Consider the following 19,038-nt stretch of genomic DNA (forward strand, 5'->3'; position numbering starts at 1 on the left):
AGCCTCTACGTGCGACACTGGTGGCAGCGGTGGGATACACTGGAGGCAGCGGTGGGATACACTGGAGGCAGCGGTGGGATACACTGGTGGCAGCGGTGGGATACACTGGTGGCAGCGGTGGGATACACTGGTGGCAGCGGTGGGATACACTGGTGGCAGCGGTGGGATACACTGGTGGCAGCGGTGGGATCTAAGCCGCGACTTACTTTGGGCGCAGGTGGGCCCCTCCCAGCCCTCTTTGCAGATGCAGGTGAAGGCGTCGCCGCCTCCCACACAGGTGCCTCCGTTGGAGCAGGGGCTGGACGCACACATGCTGTTCTTGGCTGGAGTGGAAGGGACAACAAAAAAATATATGATAATAATAAAGTGGTGAGACACGATATGATACAGACAGAATACATTGAATAGATAGAGACGAGACAGACAGGGATACAAACAGAGAGCTATTCAAATAATGCATAAAAGCACCCCCCCCTCACCTGTGTTACAGGTACTGCCGCCCCTCCCAGGGGGACAGGCACAGCGGAAAGCATCCCCGTGGTCATAGCAGGTGCCCCCGTTACTGCAGGTGTTGGCATCACACTGACTCTCACCTGTGTGCAGACACATTTTATATGTCATAACGAAGATGCTTAGACCCAATAGACCTCGGTCTGTCCAATATAAATTATACAATTCATTTCATTCAACACATCTGATTAGCACACACGCAGACATGACATTTTTTTTGCCACTTTTTGCCACAAGTAGGACAGATTTTTTTACTCGTCAGAAAGCTCAAGTAAGGCTCAAAAAGGTTTAACACCATGGGCCAAAAGGATGATTGAGAATTGTGTTGTGACTAGGGTAGCAAAATTCCAGTAATTTTGGCAAAATTCCAAATTTCCTACATACTCTCTCCTGAATCTTCCAACCGGGAGTTCTTGAAAAGCTGTGGATTTTGGAAAGATTCCCAGAATTTTGCAACCCTATATATGATGCTAGGAAATACTTCAGAAAAAAAATCTGGATGACACTTGAATCCGCTTCCATTCAGAGTAGCCTAATTGTTTGATATAGATTTTTTTTTCTTGTCCATTTGGACAACATAAATCTATAATCTGCTTGCCTGAATTTTTTTTACTTTCCCTGGGCAAGCGGAAATGCGTTAATGTCGAGCCCTGCACACACACTTACGGGAGTGGCAGGTCTTGCCCTTCCAGTTGTTGGTACACTCGCAGTAGAAGTCGTTGACCAGATCCACACAGAAGCCACCATTCTTACACGGGTTACGGTTGCACTCGTTCACATCTGAGGAGGAAGGAAGGAAAATAAATGTTTATGGCTGTGTATGAGGAGGAAGTGAATGGGAGGTAAAGGAAGATTGAGAAAGGGGAGGAAGAGTAGTATGGCGAAGAGGAGAAAGACGAGGAGGATGAGAAGATAGCGTAGGAGAAAAACGACAGGGGGAAAAGGGTAGGAAGAGAAAAAATTGGAGCAGAAGGATACAAAAAGTATGAGGAGAAAGAGGAGAGCCAACTTACTAAGGTCGCAGAGCCGGCCCTCCCATCCATCAGGACAGAAGCACTGGAAGGAGTTGACCCCGTCGATGCAGGTGCCTCCGTTCCGACACGGGCTACTGACACAGTCGTTCACGTCTAAAATAGAAAATATGCAGTCTATTTTTTTTGCCTTTATTTATCCAGGAAGTCCCATTGAGGTCAGAACAGGGGTTATCAAACTATTTGGGCCTGGGACCCCTTTATAGCAAATTCATCAGGGACCTCAGAGCATGGTGAGACTATTTAGCAGTTTTAAAGCTAAAATTGCAGTGCATTTACACTGAAAATAACATTTTTAGGGCATACAAGAAGTATTGAGTTGAAAACTGGATCAATGATGAGAGTACTGTGGATCCCTGTGAGCCTCCCAGGCCCTGTAGCATACATTGTATACATTGTAGATCATCTATATTACATTGCAAAGTTTGCACCCTCAACTTATTTCACAAAACGCTTGGCCAAATCTGTTATGTAGATCCTTGCAATATTTATATTTAAAAAAAATTACATAAAAAATAATCTGCCAGCGGACCCCTTGCAGTACCGCCACAAACCCCTAGGGTTCCTCAGACCCCGGTTTGGGAACCACTGGGTCAGCAGACCTCTTTTACAAGGGAGACAATAACAATAACATTGCTTTGTCCTGAAGTGTGCACTCATTCACTACTTCCCACAAACCTAAAAGCATTGGATTAGTGGATGCATGGGCTAGTGGGATTTTCTAACATTTATTATACTAGTTCTCTTGCAAATCAGTGAAGGGAATTGAACAAAAACACCTTGGTAAGAAGGAAAGATAATTAGGACATAGCCCTAGACTAGAGTGGTTGCCACCACCACTGAATGAGATCCTCAGGAAGCGATACCCAGTTAGGCAGGCTGTCAGACATGCAGAGAGACCGTGTCCAGCTGGAAAAACTGCTTGCATTAATATAAGACATTGTAATTTTATGCCATCATGGTCAGGTTGTATACCAGATGTATAAGGACGTTAACAGCTTTTTTACCGACCAGAAGAATAGCTGTAATTTTTCAAATTTGTGGTTAGATATTTAACCAGGAAGGCTAGTTGAGAACAAGTTCTCATTTACAACTGCGACCTGGCCAAGATAAAGCAAAGCAGTGCAACAAACAGAGTCACACATGGAATAAACAAACACAGTAGAAAAAGTCTATAGTGTGTGTGCAAATGAGGTAGGATAACGAAGTTAAGGCAATAAATAGGCCATAGTGGCGAAATAATTACAATATAGCAATTAAACACTGGAGTGATAGACGTGCAGAAGATGAGTGTACAAGTAGAGATAATGGGGTGCAAAGGAGAAAAGAAAATAGATAACAGTATGGGGATGAGGTAGTTGGATGGGCTATTTACATATGAGCTATGTACAGGTGCAGTGTTCTGCTCTGACAGCTGGTGCTTAAAGCTAGTGAGGGAGATATGGGTCTCCAGCTTCAGTGATTTTTGCAGTTCGTTCCAGTCATAGGCAGCAGAGAACTGGAAGGAAAGGGGGCCGAAGGAGGAATTGGATTTGGGGGGTGACCAGTGAAATATACCTGCTGGAGAGCATGCTACGGGTGGGTGCTGCAATGGTGACCAGTGAGCTGAGATAAGGTGGGGCTTTACCTAGCAAAGACTTAGATGACCCGGAGCTAGTGGGATTGGCGACAAATATGTGGCAAGGGCCAGCCAACGAAAGCATACAGGTTGCAGTGATGGGTAGTATATGGAGCTTTGGTGACAAAACAGACTGCATCCAATTTGCTGAGAAGAGTGTTGGAGGCTATTTTGTAAATGACATCGCCGAAGTCAAGGATCGGCAGGATAGTCAGGTTTACGAGGTTATGTTTAGCAGCATGAGTGAAGGATGCTTTGTTCCGAAATAGGAAGCTGATTCTAGATTTAATTTTGGATTGGAGATGCTTAATGTGAGTCTGGAAGGAGAGTTTACAGTCTATCCAGACACCTAGTTATTTGTAGTTGTCCACATATTCTAAGTCAGAACCGTCCAGAGTAGTGATGCTGGGCGGGCAGCGATCGGTTGAAGAGCATGCATTTAGTTTTACTTGCATTTAAGAGCAGTTGGAGGCCATGGAAGGAGAGTTGTATGGCATTGAAGCTTGTCTGGAGGTTAGTTAACACAGTGTCCAAAGAAGGGCCAGAAGTATACAGAATGGTGTCGACTGCGTAGAAGTGGATCAGAGAATCACCAGCAGCTAGAGCGACATCATTGATGTATACAGAGAATGGTCGGCTCGAGGATTGAACCCTGTGGCACCCCCATAGAAACTGCCAGAGGTCCGGACAGCAGACCCTCCGATTTGACACACTGAACTCTGAGAAGTAGTTGGTGAACCAGGCGAGGCAGTCATTTGAGAATCCAAGGCTGTTGAGTCTGCCGATAAGAATGTGGGGATTGACAGTCGAAAGCCTTGGCCAGGTTGATGAATACGGCTGCACAGTGCTGTCTCTTATCGATGGCGGTTATGATATCGTTTAGGACCCTGAGCGTGGCTGAGGTGCACCCATGATAAGCTAGGAAACCAGATTGCATAGTGGAGAAGGTACGGTGGGATTCTAAATGGTTGGTGATCTGTTTGTTAACTTGGCTTTCGAAGACCTTAGAAAGACAGGGTAGGATAGATAGGTCTAACAGTTTGGGTCTAGTGTCTCCCCCTTTGAAAAAGAGGATGACTGTGGTAGCTTTCCAATCTTTGGGGATCTCAGACGATACGAAAGTGGTTGAACAGGCTAGTAATAGGGGTTGCAGCAATTTTGGCGGATAATTTTAGAAAGAGAGGGTCCAAATTTATACTGATTTGTAGGCTCCAGATTTGGCAGCTCAATCAGAACATCAGCTATCTGGATTTGGGTGAAGGAGAAATGGGGGAGGCTTGGGCAAGTTGCTGTGGGGGGGGGGGGGGGGGGGGGGGGGCTGTTGACTGGGGCAGGGGTAGCCACGTGGAAAGCATGGCCAGCCGTAGAAAAATGCTTATTGAAATTCTCAATTATTGCAGATTTATCGGTGTTGACAGTGTTTCCTAGCCTCAGTGCAGTGGGCAGCTGGGAGGAGGTGCGCTTATTCTCCATGGACTTTAGTGTCCCAGAACTTTTTGGAGTTTGTGCTACAGGATGCAAATTTCTGTTTGAAAAAGCTAGATAGTGTAGTCAACCAGAAAACGTAATTTTCAGGCTGTCACCTGGTTAAGACTTCCTGTCTCAAATGTATATACTCTTGGCAGTAGGTGCCACTGAAAAAGGGTTGAAGTCAATTCAAATTTAATTTGAAATTGCTTCAATTTTTAAATCGGAATTGAAATTTAGACTGAATTAGAATTGAAGAAAACCATGCTTGGAATGGAATTAAAATATATATTTTTAAAATGTTTTTTTTAAACATCAAAAACTTGAATATTATAATTGTTGAAATTCCAGTTAATGGAGTTAATGCATTTAGAATAAATGTTTATGACTATCGCTAAAAACAGAATAAACGCTTTTTGATTTAAATAGTGCCGTCAAAGTATTCACACCCCTTGACTTTTTCCACATTGTGTTACAAAGTGCTATTAAAAAAGGATTTAATTGTCGTTTTTTGTGAACAATCTATACAAAATACTCTGTCAAAGTGAAATAAAAAAAACTTGTTAAAAAAAATATATATCTTATTAGATACGTATTCAACCCCCTGAGTCAATACATGTTAGAATCACCTTTGGCAGCGATTACAGCTGTGAGTCTTTCTGGGTAGGTCCAAGAGCTTTCCACACCTGGATTGTGCAACATTTGCCCATTATTCTATTAAAAACAGCAATCTGTCAAATTGGTTGTTGATCATTGCTAGACAACCATTTTCAGGTCTTGCCATAGATTTTCAAGACGATTTAAGTCAAAACTGTAATTCATCCACTCAGGAACATTCACCGTCTTCCTGGTAAGCCACTCGAGGGTAGATTTGGCCTTGTGTTTTTAGGTTATTGTCTTGCTGTAAGGTGAATTCATCTCCCAGTGTCTGGTGGAAACAACCAGGTTCTCCTCTAGGACTTTGCCTGTGCTTAGCTCCAGTCCTTAACGATTACAAGCATACCCATAACATGATGTAGCCACCACTATACTTGAAAATATGGAGTGGTACGCAGTAACACTTTGTATTCAGGATGAAAAGTGAATTATTTTGCCACATTTTGCATTATTACTTTAGTGTCTTGTTGCAAACAGCATGCACATTTTGGGATATTTTTATTCTGTACAAGCTTCCTTATTTTCACTGTCAATTATGTTAGTATTGTGGAGTAACTACAATGTTGATCCATCCTCAGTTTCTCCTATCGCAACCATTACATTCTGCAACTGTTTTAAAGTCACCATTGGTCTCATGGTGAAATCCCTGAACGGTTTCCTTCCTCTCCAGCAACTGAGTTAGGAAGGACACCTGTATCTTTGTAGTGACTGGGTGCATTGATACACCATCCAAAGTGTAATTAATAAATTCACCATGCTCAAAGGGATAATCATTGTCTGCTTTAAAAAAATATTTAATAAATGTAATCTGTGCCCTTCTTTGCGAGGCTTTGGAAAACCTCCCTGGTCTTTGTGTTTGAATCAGTGTTTGAAATAGATTGTTCGACTAAGGGACTTACAGATAATTGTGTGTATGCGGCTCAGAGATAAGGTATTAATCTAAAAAAATCCTGTAAAACAGTCAATGCAAATTATGTGACTTGTTAAGCACATTTTTACTCCCGAACGTATTTAGGCTTGCCACAATAACAGGGTCGAATACCTACAGACTATTTGTAAACATAAATAAACAAAAGAACATAATTCCACTTTGACATTATGGGGTATGAAAAAAAATCAAGTGGTATTTTGAAGGAACTGTACCTACAGTAGAAAATTAGATCCTAATTGAGCAAATTACACTCACTGAAGTATCTGACATAGCGAATAGGCTACCAGTGCGGCAAGTGCTGCTGGCTAGCTACATGTTGAGAGAAGACTTGAATTACACAAGATGGTGGCGGTCACACATTGTTGGACTACTTCATGGAGCAAAAAAACAATTCATTTTAATAACACTTCTCTGAATTCGTAACAGACCCCCTGCAACTGGACAATGACATTGAGACTAGAGGTCGACCGATTAATCAGGGCCGATTTCAAGTTCATAACAATCGGAAATATGTATTTTTGGGCGCCGATTTGCCGATTTTTATTTTTTTATTTTTTTTACACCTTTATTTAATCATTATTTAACTAGGCAAGTCAGTTAAGAACACATTCTTATTTTCAATGACGGCCTAGGAACGTTCTGCCTCGTTCAGGGGCAGAACGACAGATTTTTAACCTTGACAGCTCGGGGGATCCAATCTTGCAAACTTACAGTTAACTAGTCCAATGCTCTAACACTGATTACATTGCACTCCGAGGAGCCTGCCTGTGCACGAATGTAGTACGCTAAGGTAAATTGCTAGCTAGCATTAAACTTATCTTATAAAAAACAATCAATGACTGTCATTGCTCCAATGTGTACTTAACCATAAAAATCAATACACAAGTATATATTTTTAAACCTGCATATTTAGCTAAAAGAAATCCAGGTTAGCAGGCAATATTAACCAGGTGAAATTGCGTGCAATGAACGCAAGAGAAATGACAGAGTCAGGGTATATGCAACAGTTTGGGCCGCCTGGCTCTTTGCGAACTAATTTGCCCGAATTTTACGTAATTATACATAACATTGAAGGTTTTGCAATGTAACAGGAATATTTAGACTCATGGATGCCACCCGTTAGATAAAATACGGAACGGAATAAACGTTTTGTTTTCGAGTTGATAGTTTCCGGATTAGTCAAAGGTATATGGTTTAGAGAGAAATAGTCAACGCGTTATAATTCCTGTAATAACTTGCGGCTGAACTTGAAAGGGGTTTCTTTATTATTTTACCGTTCATGTCTTCCATAGAGAATGTCTTGATCTACTTCAAATAAGGTCTGTGTTTCGTGCAGGCTTAAACCGCCTCAACGTTTTGATACCCGTGTAAATCTCACTAGGATAAGGTAACGTTTGTCAACATATTTTCATAAATCCACTAATTTTTTTTTATCTTCGCTTATATTTAGCCAATATTGATCAGAGTTACCTTGTCCTATGGATACCTACAAAGTTATAAAATTGGCATGGTGGTGTAAGCCTACACGAAACACAGACCTTATTTGAAGTGAATCTAAAAATATCCTATGGAATAAATGAAGGAACCCGCTTTTCAGATTTTGCTAGAAGGTGTCATGGCAATTATGACTCGCACTTTGGTCGTCAATTCTTACCATGCCCATTATTAAAATAGGATTTCCTGCGTATAGAAATGACAGTTTTTGTTTTCAACATTCATCACAGGTAACTTAAACTCTATTTTTATTCAAACAGTTGAGAGCTATATGTATATAACAAACACATTTTTTTTTATATTATAAAATCGGCCGATTAATCGGTATTGGCCTTTTTGGTCCTCCAATAAATCGGTATCAGCGTTGAAAAATCATAATCGGTCGACCTCTAATTGAGACTCCGGTTTCCACGAATGGAGGACAAAGATCGTACCGCCAAGTTAAGGTTGGTCGAAAATTCTCTATGCTACACCAAACAGTACCTAACCTGTAACTCCCAGTATAATGGATACCAATTTTTTTGGGGGGGGTTAAATCACATTATCTGGTGTTACAATCTATTGCTAGTAACTTTGACTTAAACTAAATGGTTGCCAACACATGGCTAACATTTGTTTAACCAGCTAAACAGCTGCTCTAAGCGAAAGTGTTCGGAGTTACTTTTCTAGCTAATAGGCTGTGTTAGAGTTGACACACTTCCTCTTCCAATTATGTGGGGAGGTAAAAAAACAAAACAAAAAAAACAATCTACCAAATCAATTCATTTTAAAATGTTGATTACTTCTCCTTTCCATTATCATTCACCTGATAAGTAAACTGTTTTATTACGTATGTTGGGTGTCCCTGGGTTACCGGTTTGCCTGGGAGGGGGTACCTAGGCAAGGACAAGTTGAAGACCACTGCCTTAATACAACGCAGGCTTGCATAAAACAGTGTGCTAGTTTATAGAGATCAGTTTAACTCCAATTGGAATCAAATCAGAGAGAGAATTTATAGGAATTGGGAAAGTGCACCATTCACCTCATGTGGAAGGTATGGAAAATTAAAAATCAGTACAAACATTTTAATAACGGGTGCAATACGCTTAACCACTGACTAGGGATGTGCACGGTTATTTGAATAGCCAAACAGACGTTAGTATTCAAATACTAATAATACTATACATTTTATAATTGTAAGCCTATTTTAACACTGAAGTATTTATAAAAAAAAAAAAAAAAAAAAAAAAAAAAATACCATAACATTTCAAATGATTAATTTGATAAAACAAACCTTTAAAATGTAGTTTATGACGTGGACCCCATAAGACAGGTAGATAACCAGTAGCCTTCAGGTGTGTAGCTTGTTGTTTATGTTGGCCAATCAAAATCGGCAAAGAGGCTCAACGTGTAGCAAGGGGAGTGAGTTCACTAAAACAATATAAGACAGGGTACAATTATGGAATTAAAAAGTTTGAAAAATAAGGAGTAGGCCACATCAAGCAAACCGGTAGGTTTTTAATCGGAATGGGGTTGGGGGGGGAAGCGCAGAATGTGGCCTCAATTAGCCTAGCAAGCTATAGCTGGCTTAGCTAGGCTACTCCAGTTAAGACATGCACTGTTATATGTGGTAATAAATAACATTGTGGCTACTACAAGTTGGCTAGTCTTGGCTGTAGCCGAGTTTCCTTGGCGTTCTCTCCCCCTCCGTCTGCTCGCTCCCATCTCACACACGCACACAACGCCCCCTCCGCAGCTACATGTGTGAAGTTACTGCCTTGATTTATGTATACCCTGTATTAAGATTTACACAGACTAAAAGTAAATTCCACACAAATGTTTAGTGACCAATGTCTTTTAATAATACTTTAATAAAAAAAAAATACAAATAATATTAATAATAGAGTAGCATTCCACTCTACCTTTCGTATTTTTGCTTAATTTAGATAAACAGATTGGGTGAGCATAAAGAGGGAGTCATTGAATGAAAGGTTCAGACAGGAATTGAAACCTGGTCTCCAGTGGGGAAGTATTTTGCATTTACAGCATTATCCCATGCTGTTCAAATTAAAACAGCTTTTACTTAGTCAATAGCTTTGCCTAATAACAGATGTGCATAAAAAAATTGACATCTTTATGCAGCTTTGCCATAGGATGGTTTAATATTGATTATGTTTTAAAGCTTTATGATTATGTTTTAATATGAAAAACATGGTATTATTTTATATATTTTATGTTATACAAACTTCCAAAGTTCCTGAAAAGTGTAATTCAGGGTGCATTTAAGGTTTCCAGGAAAATTACCCCAAAAAGAGTAAAGGTCAAGTCTTTCAAACTTGCCATGCATTGAGGTAGTTGGGTTGAGTTTGGCTTGAGTTGAAAGAAGTAAAGGAATTGACATTCAGTGAATGGGTCAAGAGGGAATTGAATTGATGGCAGAATATTGAATTTACTCAATTGAACTACTCAGGGAAAGAAAAGCTAATTGGAATTTAATTTGTGGAATTTACCCCAACCCTGGCCACTGGAGCCCGGGTCACATGAGCAGACATACAGACAAAGACAGGAGACAGACACTCGAGGCAGTAAATGCGACTGAAGCCTGGTCTAAGTTTGGGTGGCATCTAGATTTTCAGACCGTCATACCGTTTCTGTACCATACTGGGGAATACGGTATTACCGGAAGTGCACACAAGGGGATAAATTATTTCTTTTTGACACACAAAACAATTTAGCCAATAGGGATGTTGATCCAGGGAGGGGATTGAATGTCTCTGCTTTAGCCAAGAAGCTTGATCTTGACATCTAACCACTTAGCTAGTAAGTTAGCAATCCAAGTGCATAGCTGGAGCCCTGTGCTGGATATAGTTATAAGCACCAAACACTTTTATATACTGTATAACGAGGTATTGTTATACAGTATAAAAGTTATTTACTTTTCTGCTCACCAATATTTCTACTTGCACATAACTATCTGTTCATCTATCACACAAGTGTAAATTTTCAAAATTGTAATTACTTCGCTATATGGCCTATTTATTGCCTTACCTCCTCCCGTCATATGCTCACACTGTATATAGACTTTTTCACCCCCTATTGTGTTGTTGTTTATTCCATGTGTAACTGTTGTTTGTGTCTCACTGCTTTGCTTTACCTTGGCCAGGTCGCAGTTGTAAATGAGAACTTCTTCTCAACTAGCTTACCTGGTTAAATCAAGGTGAAATAAATAAAGAATAAAAAAATTGCCCAAGCAAGAACAGACCGCTGGTAGACATGCGGACCGACAGAGAAAGACACACAGTGGTACGTACTTTCGTGGCAATAGGTGCCGCTGAAGCCGGAGTCACAGGAGCAGGTGAAGTTGCCGCGGGGCTGGCTGATGCAGCGTCCCCGGGGGCCACACACGTTGGACGAGATGTGACGAACACCGCCCGCGGAGTCGTTGGTTGCCACGACAATGGTGCAGCTGTCAATTACTGAGAGAAAAAAAACAGGAGGGATGAATGAGGTGTCTGCATCTACCTGATCCGGTGTCTAGTTCCCCTAGGTACAGATCTAAAAATCAGCTTCACCTATTAGTGGGGGAAATGCAAAAAAACTGACCCAAGACCTGAGTCTAGGGGCAACTTCCGTAATACTCTGGGGCTCTGGCAAGTTCAATCTTAGTAACTGATTTGGAATCAGCCTTTTAAATTTCCATTCGGGCATTATGTATAGGGAACAAAACAACAAAAACCAGTCCAGAATCAGTCACTGTGTGTGGCTCTACCTTGGCAGGGGGTGGTCCTGCAGTGGTCCCTGAGGTGGGCACAGGTCTTGCCCTCGTAGCCATCGGGACAGGCGCAGTAAAAGTCACCCGTTAGGGCGTGGCACGGTGCCTCGTTCTCACAGGGGGTGGGCTCACACGGGTCTGAAGGAGACCAACCTGGGACCTGCGGGGGAGGGAAGGAGAACGTTCAAACATGCAAGCATGTACACAAACAAGTACAACACATCTGCATGCACGCATTCACACGTACAAACAAGTTTTACATTTGTACTTAGTTTCATTTATTTTATCCACTTTATGCATGTACTTCAGATAATTATTATTTATTTTACCTTTATTTAACTAGGCAAGTCAGTTAAAAACAAATTCTTATTTTCAATGACGGCCTAGGAACAGTGGGTTAACTGCCTGTTCAGGGGCAGAACGACAGATTTGTACCTTGTCAGCTCGGGGATTTGAACTTGCAACCTTTCGGTTACTAGTCCAACGCTCTAACCACTAGGCTACCCTGCTACCCAGAATCCTTGCCACCCAGTATGGACAGAAATGGTATAAGTGAGTTTGAGTGTGTGGGAGAGAAAGAAAGTGTGTGAGAGGCCTTGCAACACTTTACACAAGTTGTTCTTTAAGTATATCGATAAACACAAAGGGGTAAGCTGTGGAAGCCTGGCATAAGCTCAGAGGTACCTGAAGATCACCAACACATCTGTGTGTGGAGGTAGTTTGTGTGTGAATGAAAGTTAAATTAATTAAAACCACACACAACCAGATCGTCCTCGGTGACATGGCAGCGGCTCCAGTGTCTACATTTTCTTAGTGTTCTCAGGGCATCAAGAGGGGGAAAATTCACAACAAAAACCGCAGTGTAAACCATGGGGTACAACTCACTGCCATTTAAGGCACTGAGTCGGTCAGTAGTGTGGTGCAACGGGGTGGGCTGATTCACTTGGGTCATGGTTCTCTCCTGGTCATGGTGCTCTCACACAGATTAATACACACGCGGACACACAAACTCAGCCTGCGCAGACACAGAAACTTGCACACGCACCCAACTTGTTTATTTGACTATCTGATGGGGCAGAGATGTATTTATTCTATTCTGTTCTGTTTAAAGGCTTCTCAGTGCTGTGGCCATGAAAAGTATGTGTGGGATGTAAACTGAGGGGTCTGAGGGCTAAAGGCTGGGACAAGCCCCATAAATCTAAGCCCCTCCACAGAAGAGGAAGAACACTTAAACCCCCTGTCTTTCAAACAGCCCATCCAAAACCACCTGTAATGCACGTCTCAAACGCCCGATCCCAAATCAACTTGGTGTGCAGAAGGACATAGGTGTTAAGGGTGGGATAGGTGTGCTAAGCGATAGTGTGTCAGGCATGCCAATTGCATAGATGTGTCATAGCTGTGCCTAGGCCTGTCATGGGTATGCCATACGAGTGTAGTAGGAAGGCAGGGGAGAAAGTAAGCCGGTATAACATGAGCCTATCACAATAATTAAAACAAAATGTCAAGAAAACTGTAGGCTATTACTTAACATTACCACTTCAGCCACATGAAATGAGCGAATTGTCTTGAAACCAGGTTGTATATGCTCAAAATTGCGTTGTGGTTCGATAAACTCATACATCTGGCGGAAATGAGCTGCCGATACAGAGACGCACGGACACCAGTGGATGCATGAAGTATAGGCCTAATGACGATCGCAAAACGTCATTACAATACACGTAGGTGAAAACATTGACTGATTGTGTTTATGCCACATTAAAATATGTTAAAAGTTATAATATAGGGATCCTAGGACATAGAATTACATAGGCCTAGAATCACTATGATTACCTAGGCTAACAACAAAAAGTGCGCAAGCGCTTGCACACATAGGGATTCCCGTACCTGTAAGAAACTAAATAGGATTGTCATATGTACAGTATGTTGAACATGTGTAGGAGTTTATAGTGTCATCATGTATGCGGTCTGAGTTTAGCAGGAGTGCATAGGGAAGCCATACGCATGTTGTGTTAGTGTAGCAGGAGTGCATTTGTGACATATCAATGCAATACAAATGTAATAGGAGTGTCATATGAGTGTAGTAAGTATCATACGTATGTCACACGTTGGTGATAGGCGTGTAAGAATAGAGCCACAATTCCAGGACAGGCATAATCGTAGCTTCTCAATGCCCTGGAGTGACTGAGTGGGCACAGGGCCATAGTCGAGTTGCCTCATTCAAGAGGGTTCGTATTTATAGCCTTTTACGCCAAGTACAGGACTGGGCTCACAACCAGTACTGTCTGCCGTTCAGTCAAAGCAAAACAGTACAGCGCTGTCTCTGTGTGTGTGTGCATGTCAATTCTCTTATGCGGGAGTTTTGTTTTGACTGAATTCAGGATATACCGTTGTTTTTAATCTCACCGTAAAAAGACTGTGCGCTATATATATATATAAAAAATATAAAACATCTCTAATTGGAGGGTCAGATATAAATTTGCTGTGTGTGTCACCAAAAGGACCAACACTTTAGAGCAGCGGAAATTGGTCTCAAGACTCACCTCACACAGTTCCCCGGAGAACTTGGTCGGGCACTCGCACACAAAGCCGTCCAAAACGTTGTGGCAGCGCCCACCGTTCTGGCAGGGCCCACTGGCACACCTGTTCCGCTGGATCTCGCAATGAGTGCCCACAAAGCCTGACAAGCACTGACAGAGGTATCCCCTGGGCCCTTCCTGAAGGGAGATGGTGGGAAAAGAGATATATCTGACATAGATCAAACACATGAGAATCCTATAGGACAGGGTATGACCTGCTAACAGGTAAAGGAGAAGTAGAATGCAAGAGAAAGTACTTGACAGTATGTGATATGGATCCATGGTTAACAGGATATCTAGGTGAGCATGTCCTCTAGGGTTCAGTCTAAGAGCCTTCTTAACCTCCATTTACATACTACCTCTTGGTCATAGAGTACCAGTCAAAAGTTTGGACACGCCTACTCATTCAAGGGTTTTTATTTTGACCATTTTCTACATTGTAGAATAGGGAAGACATCAAAACTATGAAAAGCATATGGAATCATGTAGTAACATAAAAAAATAAAGGGTTAAACAAATCCAAATAATTTTATATTTGAGATTCTCCAAAGTAGCCACCCTTTCTCTCAACCAGCTTCACGTGGAATGCATTTCAATGAACAGGTGTGCCTTGTTAAAAGTGAATTTGTGGAATTTCTTTCCTTAATGCGTTTGAGCCAATCAATTGTGTTGTGACAAGGTAGGGGTAGTATACAGAAGATAGCCCTATTTGATTAAAGACCAAGTCCATATTATGGCAAGAACAGCTCAAATAATCTAAGAGAAACAGTCCATCTTTACTTCATGACATGAAGGTCTAAAGTTTCTTCAAGTGCAGTCGCAGAACCCAAGCATTATGATGAAACTGAGGACCGTCACAGGAAAGGAAGACCCAGAGTTACCTCTGCTGCAGAGGATAAGTTCATTAGAATTACCAGCCTCAGAAATTGAAGAATTTATTTGGGCTGCAGAGTTCAAGTAACAGATACATCAACTGTTCAGAGGAGACTGTGAATCAGGCATTCATGGTCAAATTGCTGCAAAGAAACCACTACTAAAGGACACCAATAATAACATGAGACTTGCTTGGGCCAAGAAAGATGAGCAATGGACATTAGACCGGTGGAAATCTGTCCTTTGGTCTGATGAGTCAAAATTTGAGACTTTTGGTTCCAACCGCCATGTTTTTGTGAGACGCTGAGTAGGTGAACGGATGATCGCTGCATGTGTGGTTCCCACCATGAAGCAGGTGTGATTTGCTGGTGACACTTAGTGATTTCTTTAGAATTCAAGGAACCCTTAACCAGCATGGCTACCAACGCATTCTGCAGCGATACACCATCCCATCTGGTCTGCACTTAGTGGGACAATCATTTGTTTTTCAACAGGATAATGAACCAACACACCTCCAGAGTGATTGAGTGCTGCATCAGATGACCTGGCCTCCACAACCACCCGACCTCAACCCAATTGAGATGGTTTGGGACGAGTTGGACAGCAGAGTGAAGAACAAGCAACAAACAAGTACTCAGCATATGTGGGAACTCCTTCAAGACTACTGGAAAAGCATTCCAGGTGAAGCTGGTTGAGAATGCCAAGAGAGTACAAAGCTGTCAAGGCAAAGGGTGGCTACTTTGAAGAATCTAAAATACATGTTGATATATTTAAAAAAAAAATGTGGTTAGTACATATTCCATATGTGTTATTTCATAGTTGATGTCTTCACTATTATTCTACAATTTAGAACATCGAAAACATTAAGAAAAGCTCTTGAATGAGTAGCTGTGTGCCATCCTTTGACTGTTACTGTATATAGTTCAGAGTTTAACGTTTTACATGAAATAATTACAGAAATGGTTGAGCAGAAAAAAAATAATGTTACATTATTCATTTATTTTCTGTGTGGCATCGAGTCACAAGGCCCAGAGAAGGGAGCATACCTTACACGTCGCTCCATTCTGACATTGGCCGTGGCAGCCCTTGAAATCTGAGGTAGGTGAGAGAAAGATGGTTACACACAGAAGGGTTTTTAATAACTATTGCATAAAAACAGACCAACCATTTTAATGTGCAATCAAGGCAGGTAATGTAGGTGTTTTGTTAATGAATTGAAGACGGAAAGTTAGTCCTTGGTTAGTCGTCTTCATGAACAAACAGTGCCTTCAGAAAGATAGTCCTTGGTTAGTCGTCTTCATGAACAAAGCAAACAGTGCCTTCAGAAAGTTAGTCCTCGGTTAGTCGTCTTTATGAACAAAGCAAACAGTGCCTTCAGAAAGTTTCACACCCCTTTACATTTTTCCCACATTTTGTTACAGCCAATTTAGATTCTTTGTGGCCTACACACACACAATAATGGAATTATGTTTTTCATTTTGCTTTATTAAGTTATAGGAAACCTAAAGTTCACAAGTAAACATTTAAAACAAGTCACATAATAAGATGCATGGACTCACTGAAATGCTATTTGACATATTTGAATGACTCCCTTATCTCCATACCCCACACACAATTATCTGTAAGGTCCCTCCATCAGTGAATTTCAAAACAGATTCAACCACAAAGACCAGGGAGGTTTTCGAATGCCTCGCAAAGGGCACCTATTGATAGATGGGTAAAACAAATATTTTAAAAAATAGACGCCGACATCGAATATCCCTTTGAGCATAGTGAAGTTATTAATTACACTTTGGATGGTGTATCAATGCACCCAGTCTCACTACAAAGAAACAGGTGTCTTTTTAACTCAGTTACCGGAGAGGAAGGAAACCACTCAGTGATTTCACCATGAGGCCAATGGTGACTTTAAAACAGTTGCAGAGTTTAACGGCTGTGATAGGAGAAAACTGAGGATAGATCAACAACATTGTAGTTACTCCACAATAACCTAATTGACAGAGTGAGAAGAAAGCCTGTACAGAAAAAAAAATATTCCAAAACATGCATCCTGTTTGCAACAAGGCACTAAAGTAATACTGCAAAAAATGTGGCAAAGCAATTCACTTTTTGTTATGAATACAAAGCGTTGTTTGGGGCACATCTATTACAACACATTACGGAGTACCACTCATATTTTCAAGCATAGTGGTGGCTGCATCATGTTATGGGTATGCTTGTAATCGTTAAGGATTAGAAGCATACCTAATCCTTAAAGTTTTTCAGGATAAAAAAATAAACTGAATGTAGCTAAACAGGCAAAATCCTAGAGGAAAACCTGGTTCAGTTGGCTTTCCACCAGACACGAAGAGATCAATTCACTTTTCAGCAGGAAAATAACCTAAAACACGAGGCCAAATCTACACGAGCTGCTTACCAATTAGACAATTTTGACTTAAATTACCTTGAAAATCTATGGCAAGACCTGAAAAGGTTGCACAATCCAGGTGGGCAAACTCTTAAAGACAATTTATGCTTGATCCGAAAATGTGGGTCGGAGGCACGGTATGGATGGACGGTTGGTGTGATGCAATTACGGAGCATACAGAGGTACGCAGAGGCCAAATTGAGCTCTGTACCGCATTGGCATGCGCCGGCCCAAAAATGTAACAATGCGGAGGGCTCCTTAAAGCTCAGCATTAACATGATTGCGTTTATACTGGAGCTCCCGCGCAAACTCACTTCTTTGACAACTTCCTTCACAACAGCTCGGCAACGCGCAAGAAGTATAAATGCCCTGACTTCTGCACAGGCCGGATCGCAGTAAATTCTGTACGTCCACTGCAGACATCAGATTGACCAATCAGCGCCTTTTGGAGACTTACCCAGAAAGACTCACAGCTTTAAATAGCTGCCAAATGTGCTTCTACAAAGTATTGACTCAGGGGTGTGAATACTTAAGTAAAATTAGATATTTATGCATTTCCATTGTCAATACATTTATGTTTGCAAATTGTCATTGAGGGTTGAGTATAGATGGGTATTTTTATATAGTTGATGCATTTTGACTAACAAAATGTGGAATAAGTCAAGGGTTATGAATACTTTCTGAAGGCACTGTATGCAGTTGACAAGAAACCTATACCCATCATGCAATAAAAACCACATAGGCAAAGTTGGTGAGTTTTACAGAGACAGCTACGGAGATGTGGGCCTCTTTAGAAAGTGACAAAGCCTCGGCCGAAGGTGACAATGCTAGAACGTGCCAATGTGACATCGCCCAAAGCCTAGAGAGACCGAGAGGAGTGGTAGAAAAACACGGATCAGTAGCAAGAGTGAAAATAACGAGAGAGAGCGAGAGAGACGGTGACGACAATAAAGGGGAAAGGAATACTGACTGATGTCACAGTTTTGTCCGGACCATCCTTGAAAGCAGTCGCAGTGATATCCGCCAATTAAGTTTTTGCAAGAGTAAGCGTTTACACACGGTTTCCCCACACACTCATTCGCATCTGTGGAGGTAGGACATGGGAGGGAGTCAGAGTCAACGGGTAAAGGGAGGAAAGAAGGAAAGAGGGATAGAGGTGAGAGAAAGATGAGTGAGGGGGAAGAAAGAGGTGAAAAGGCACATTGAAGCCCCACCACCAACACATCAGCACAAAAGGAGTCCACGAATGGGTCTTGTCAGTCTCTCCCACTATTAACAAACTACAGTAAAGTATGGTACGAAACCCCTTTACAATTCAAAGGTTTGGGTAAAGCTCCCCTTCATTTTTGGCAAGTGGAGGGAAATGTATAAGCCTATACTACCGGTGGGAGCAATACACTTATTATCCAGTCAGCCATTTTAGTCCAACAAGAAGAAGTTCCACTCTATCCCTGAATCGACCCCTAGTCCCTCCTCCTTCTACGCACACTTCATGAGTGGCAAAGAGTTGCAGTCCACAACCTCCCCTTTTCATCTCCTTCACCTGTCCTCTCAACTCCCATCCATCCACCCAGATAACTTGTTTGGGCCTATCCCTTCGAAAAAAGCAGATGACACCTAAGACACTATTCTTTTTAAACCACCCCCTCCAAAAAAAGAAAGCCCTGCTGCTTATTAGCACATTAAATATTCAGGAGGGGGGCTGTCCCTGGGAGCATGGCCA

At 41.6% G+C, this 19,038-nt stretch overlaps 1 protein-coding gene across 2 annotated transcripts in view; it reads right to left on the reverse strand.

Annotated features, from left to right (window-relative positions):
* jag2b (jagged canonical Notch ligand 2b) overlaps positions 1-19,038 on the reverse strand; it is a 101,446-nt gene that overhangs the window by 22,818 nt on the left and 59,590 nt on the right. Inside the window, exons 10-18 of one of the 2 annotated variants that reach the window (XM_055872481.1) lie at positions 18,286-18,399; positions 15,955-16,001; positions 14,000-14,173; positions 11,457-11,619; positions 10,999-11,163; positions 1,524-1,637; positions 1,177-1,290; positions 480-593; positions 207-323 (exon numbers count right to left, since the gene is read on the reverse strand). In XM_055872481.1, the coding sequence (XP_055728456.1) occupies positions 207-323; positions 480-593; positions 1,177-1,290; positions 1,524-1,637; positions 10,999-11,163; positions 11,457-11,619; positions 14,000-14,173; positions 15,955-16,001; positions 18,286-18,399 (1,122 nt within the window). The remainder of the gene's footprint in view (positions 1-206; positions 324-479; positions 594-1,176; positions 1,291-1,523; positions 1,638-10,998; positions 11,164-11,456; positions 11,620-13,999; positions 14,174-15,954; positions 16,002-18,285; positions 18,400-19,038) is intronic. The other variant, XM_055872482.1, reaches the window with a different exon arrangement.

The sequence above is a fragment of the Salvelinus fontinalis genome, chromosome 20 (genome assembly GCF_029448725.1).
Source record: "Salvelinus fontinalis isolate EN_2023a chromosome 20, ASM2944872v1, whole genome shotgun sequence".
Taxonomy (NCBI): domain Eukaryota; kingdom Metazoa; phylum Chordata; class Actinopteri; order Salmoniformes; family Salmonidae; genus Salvelinus; species Salvelinus fontinalis.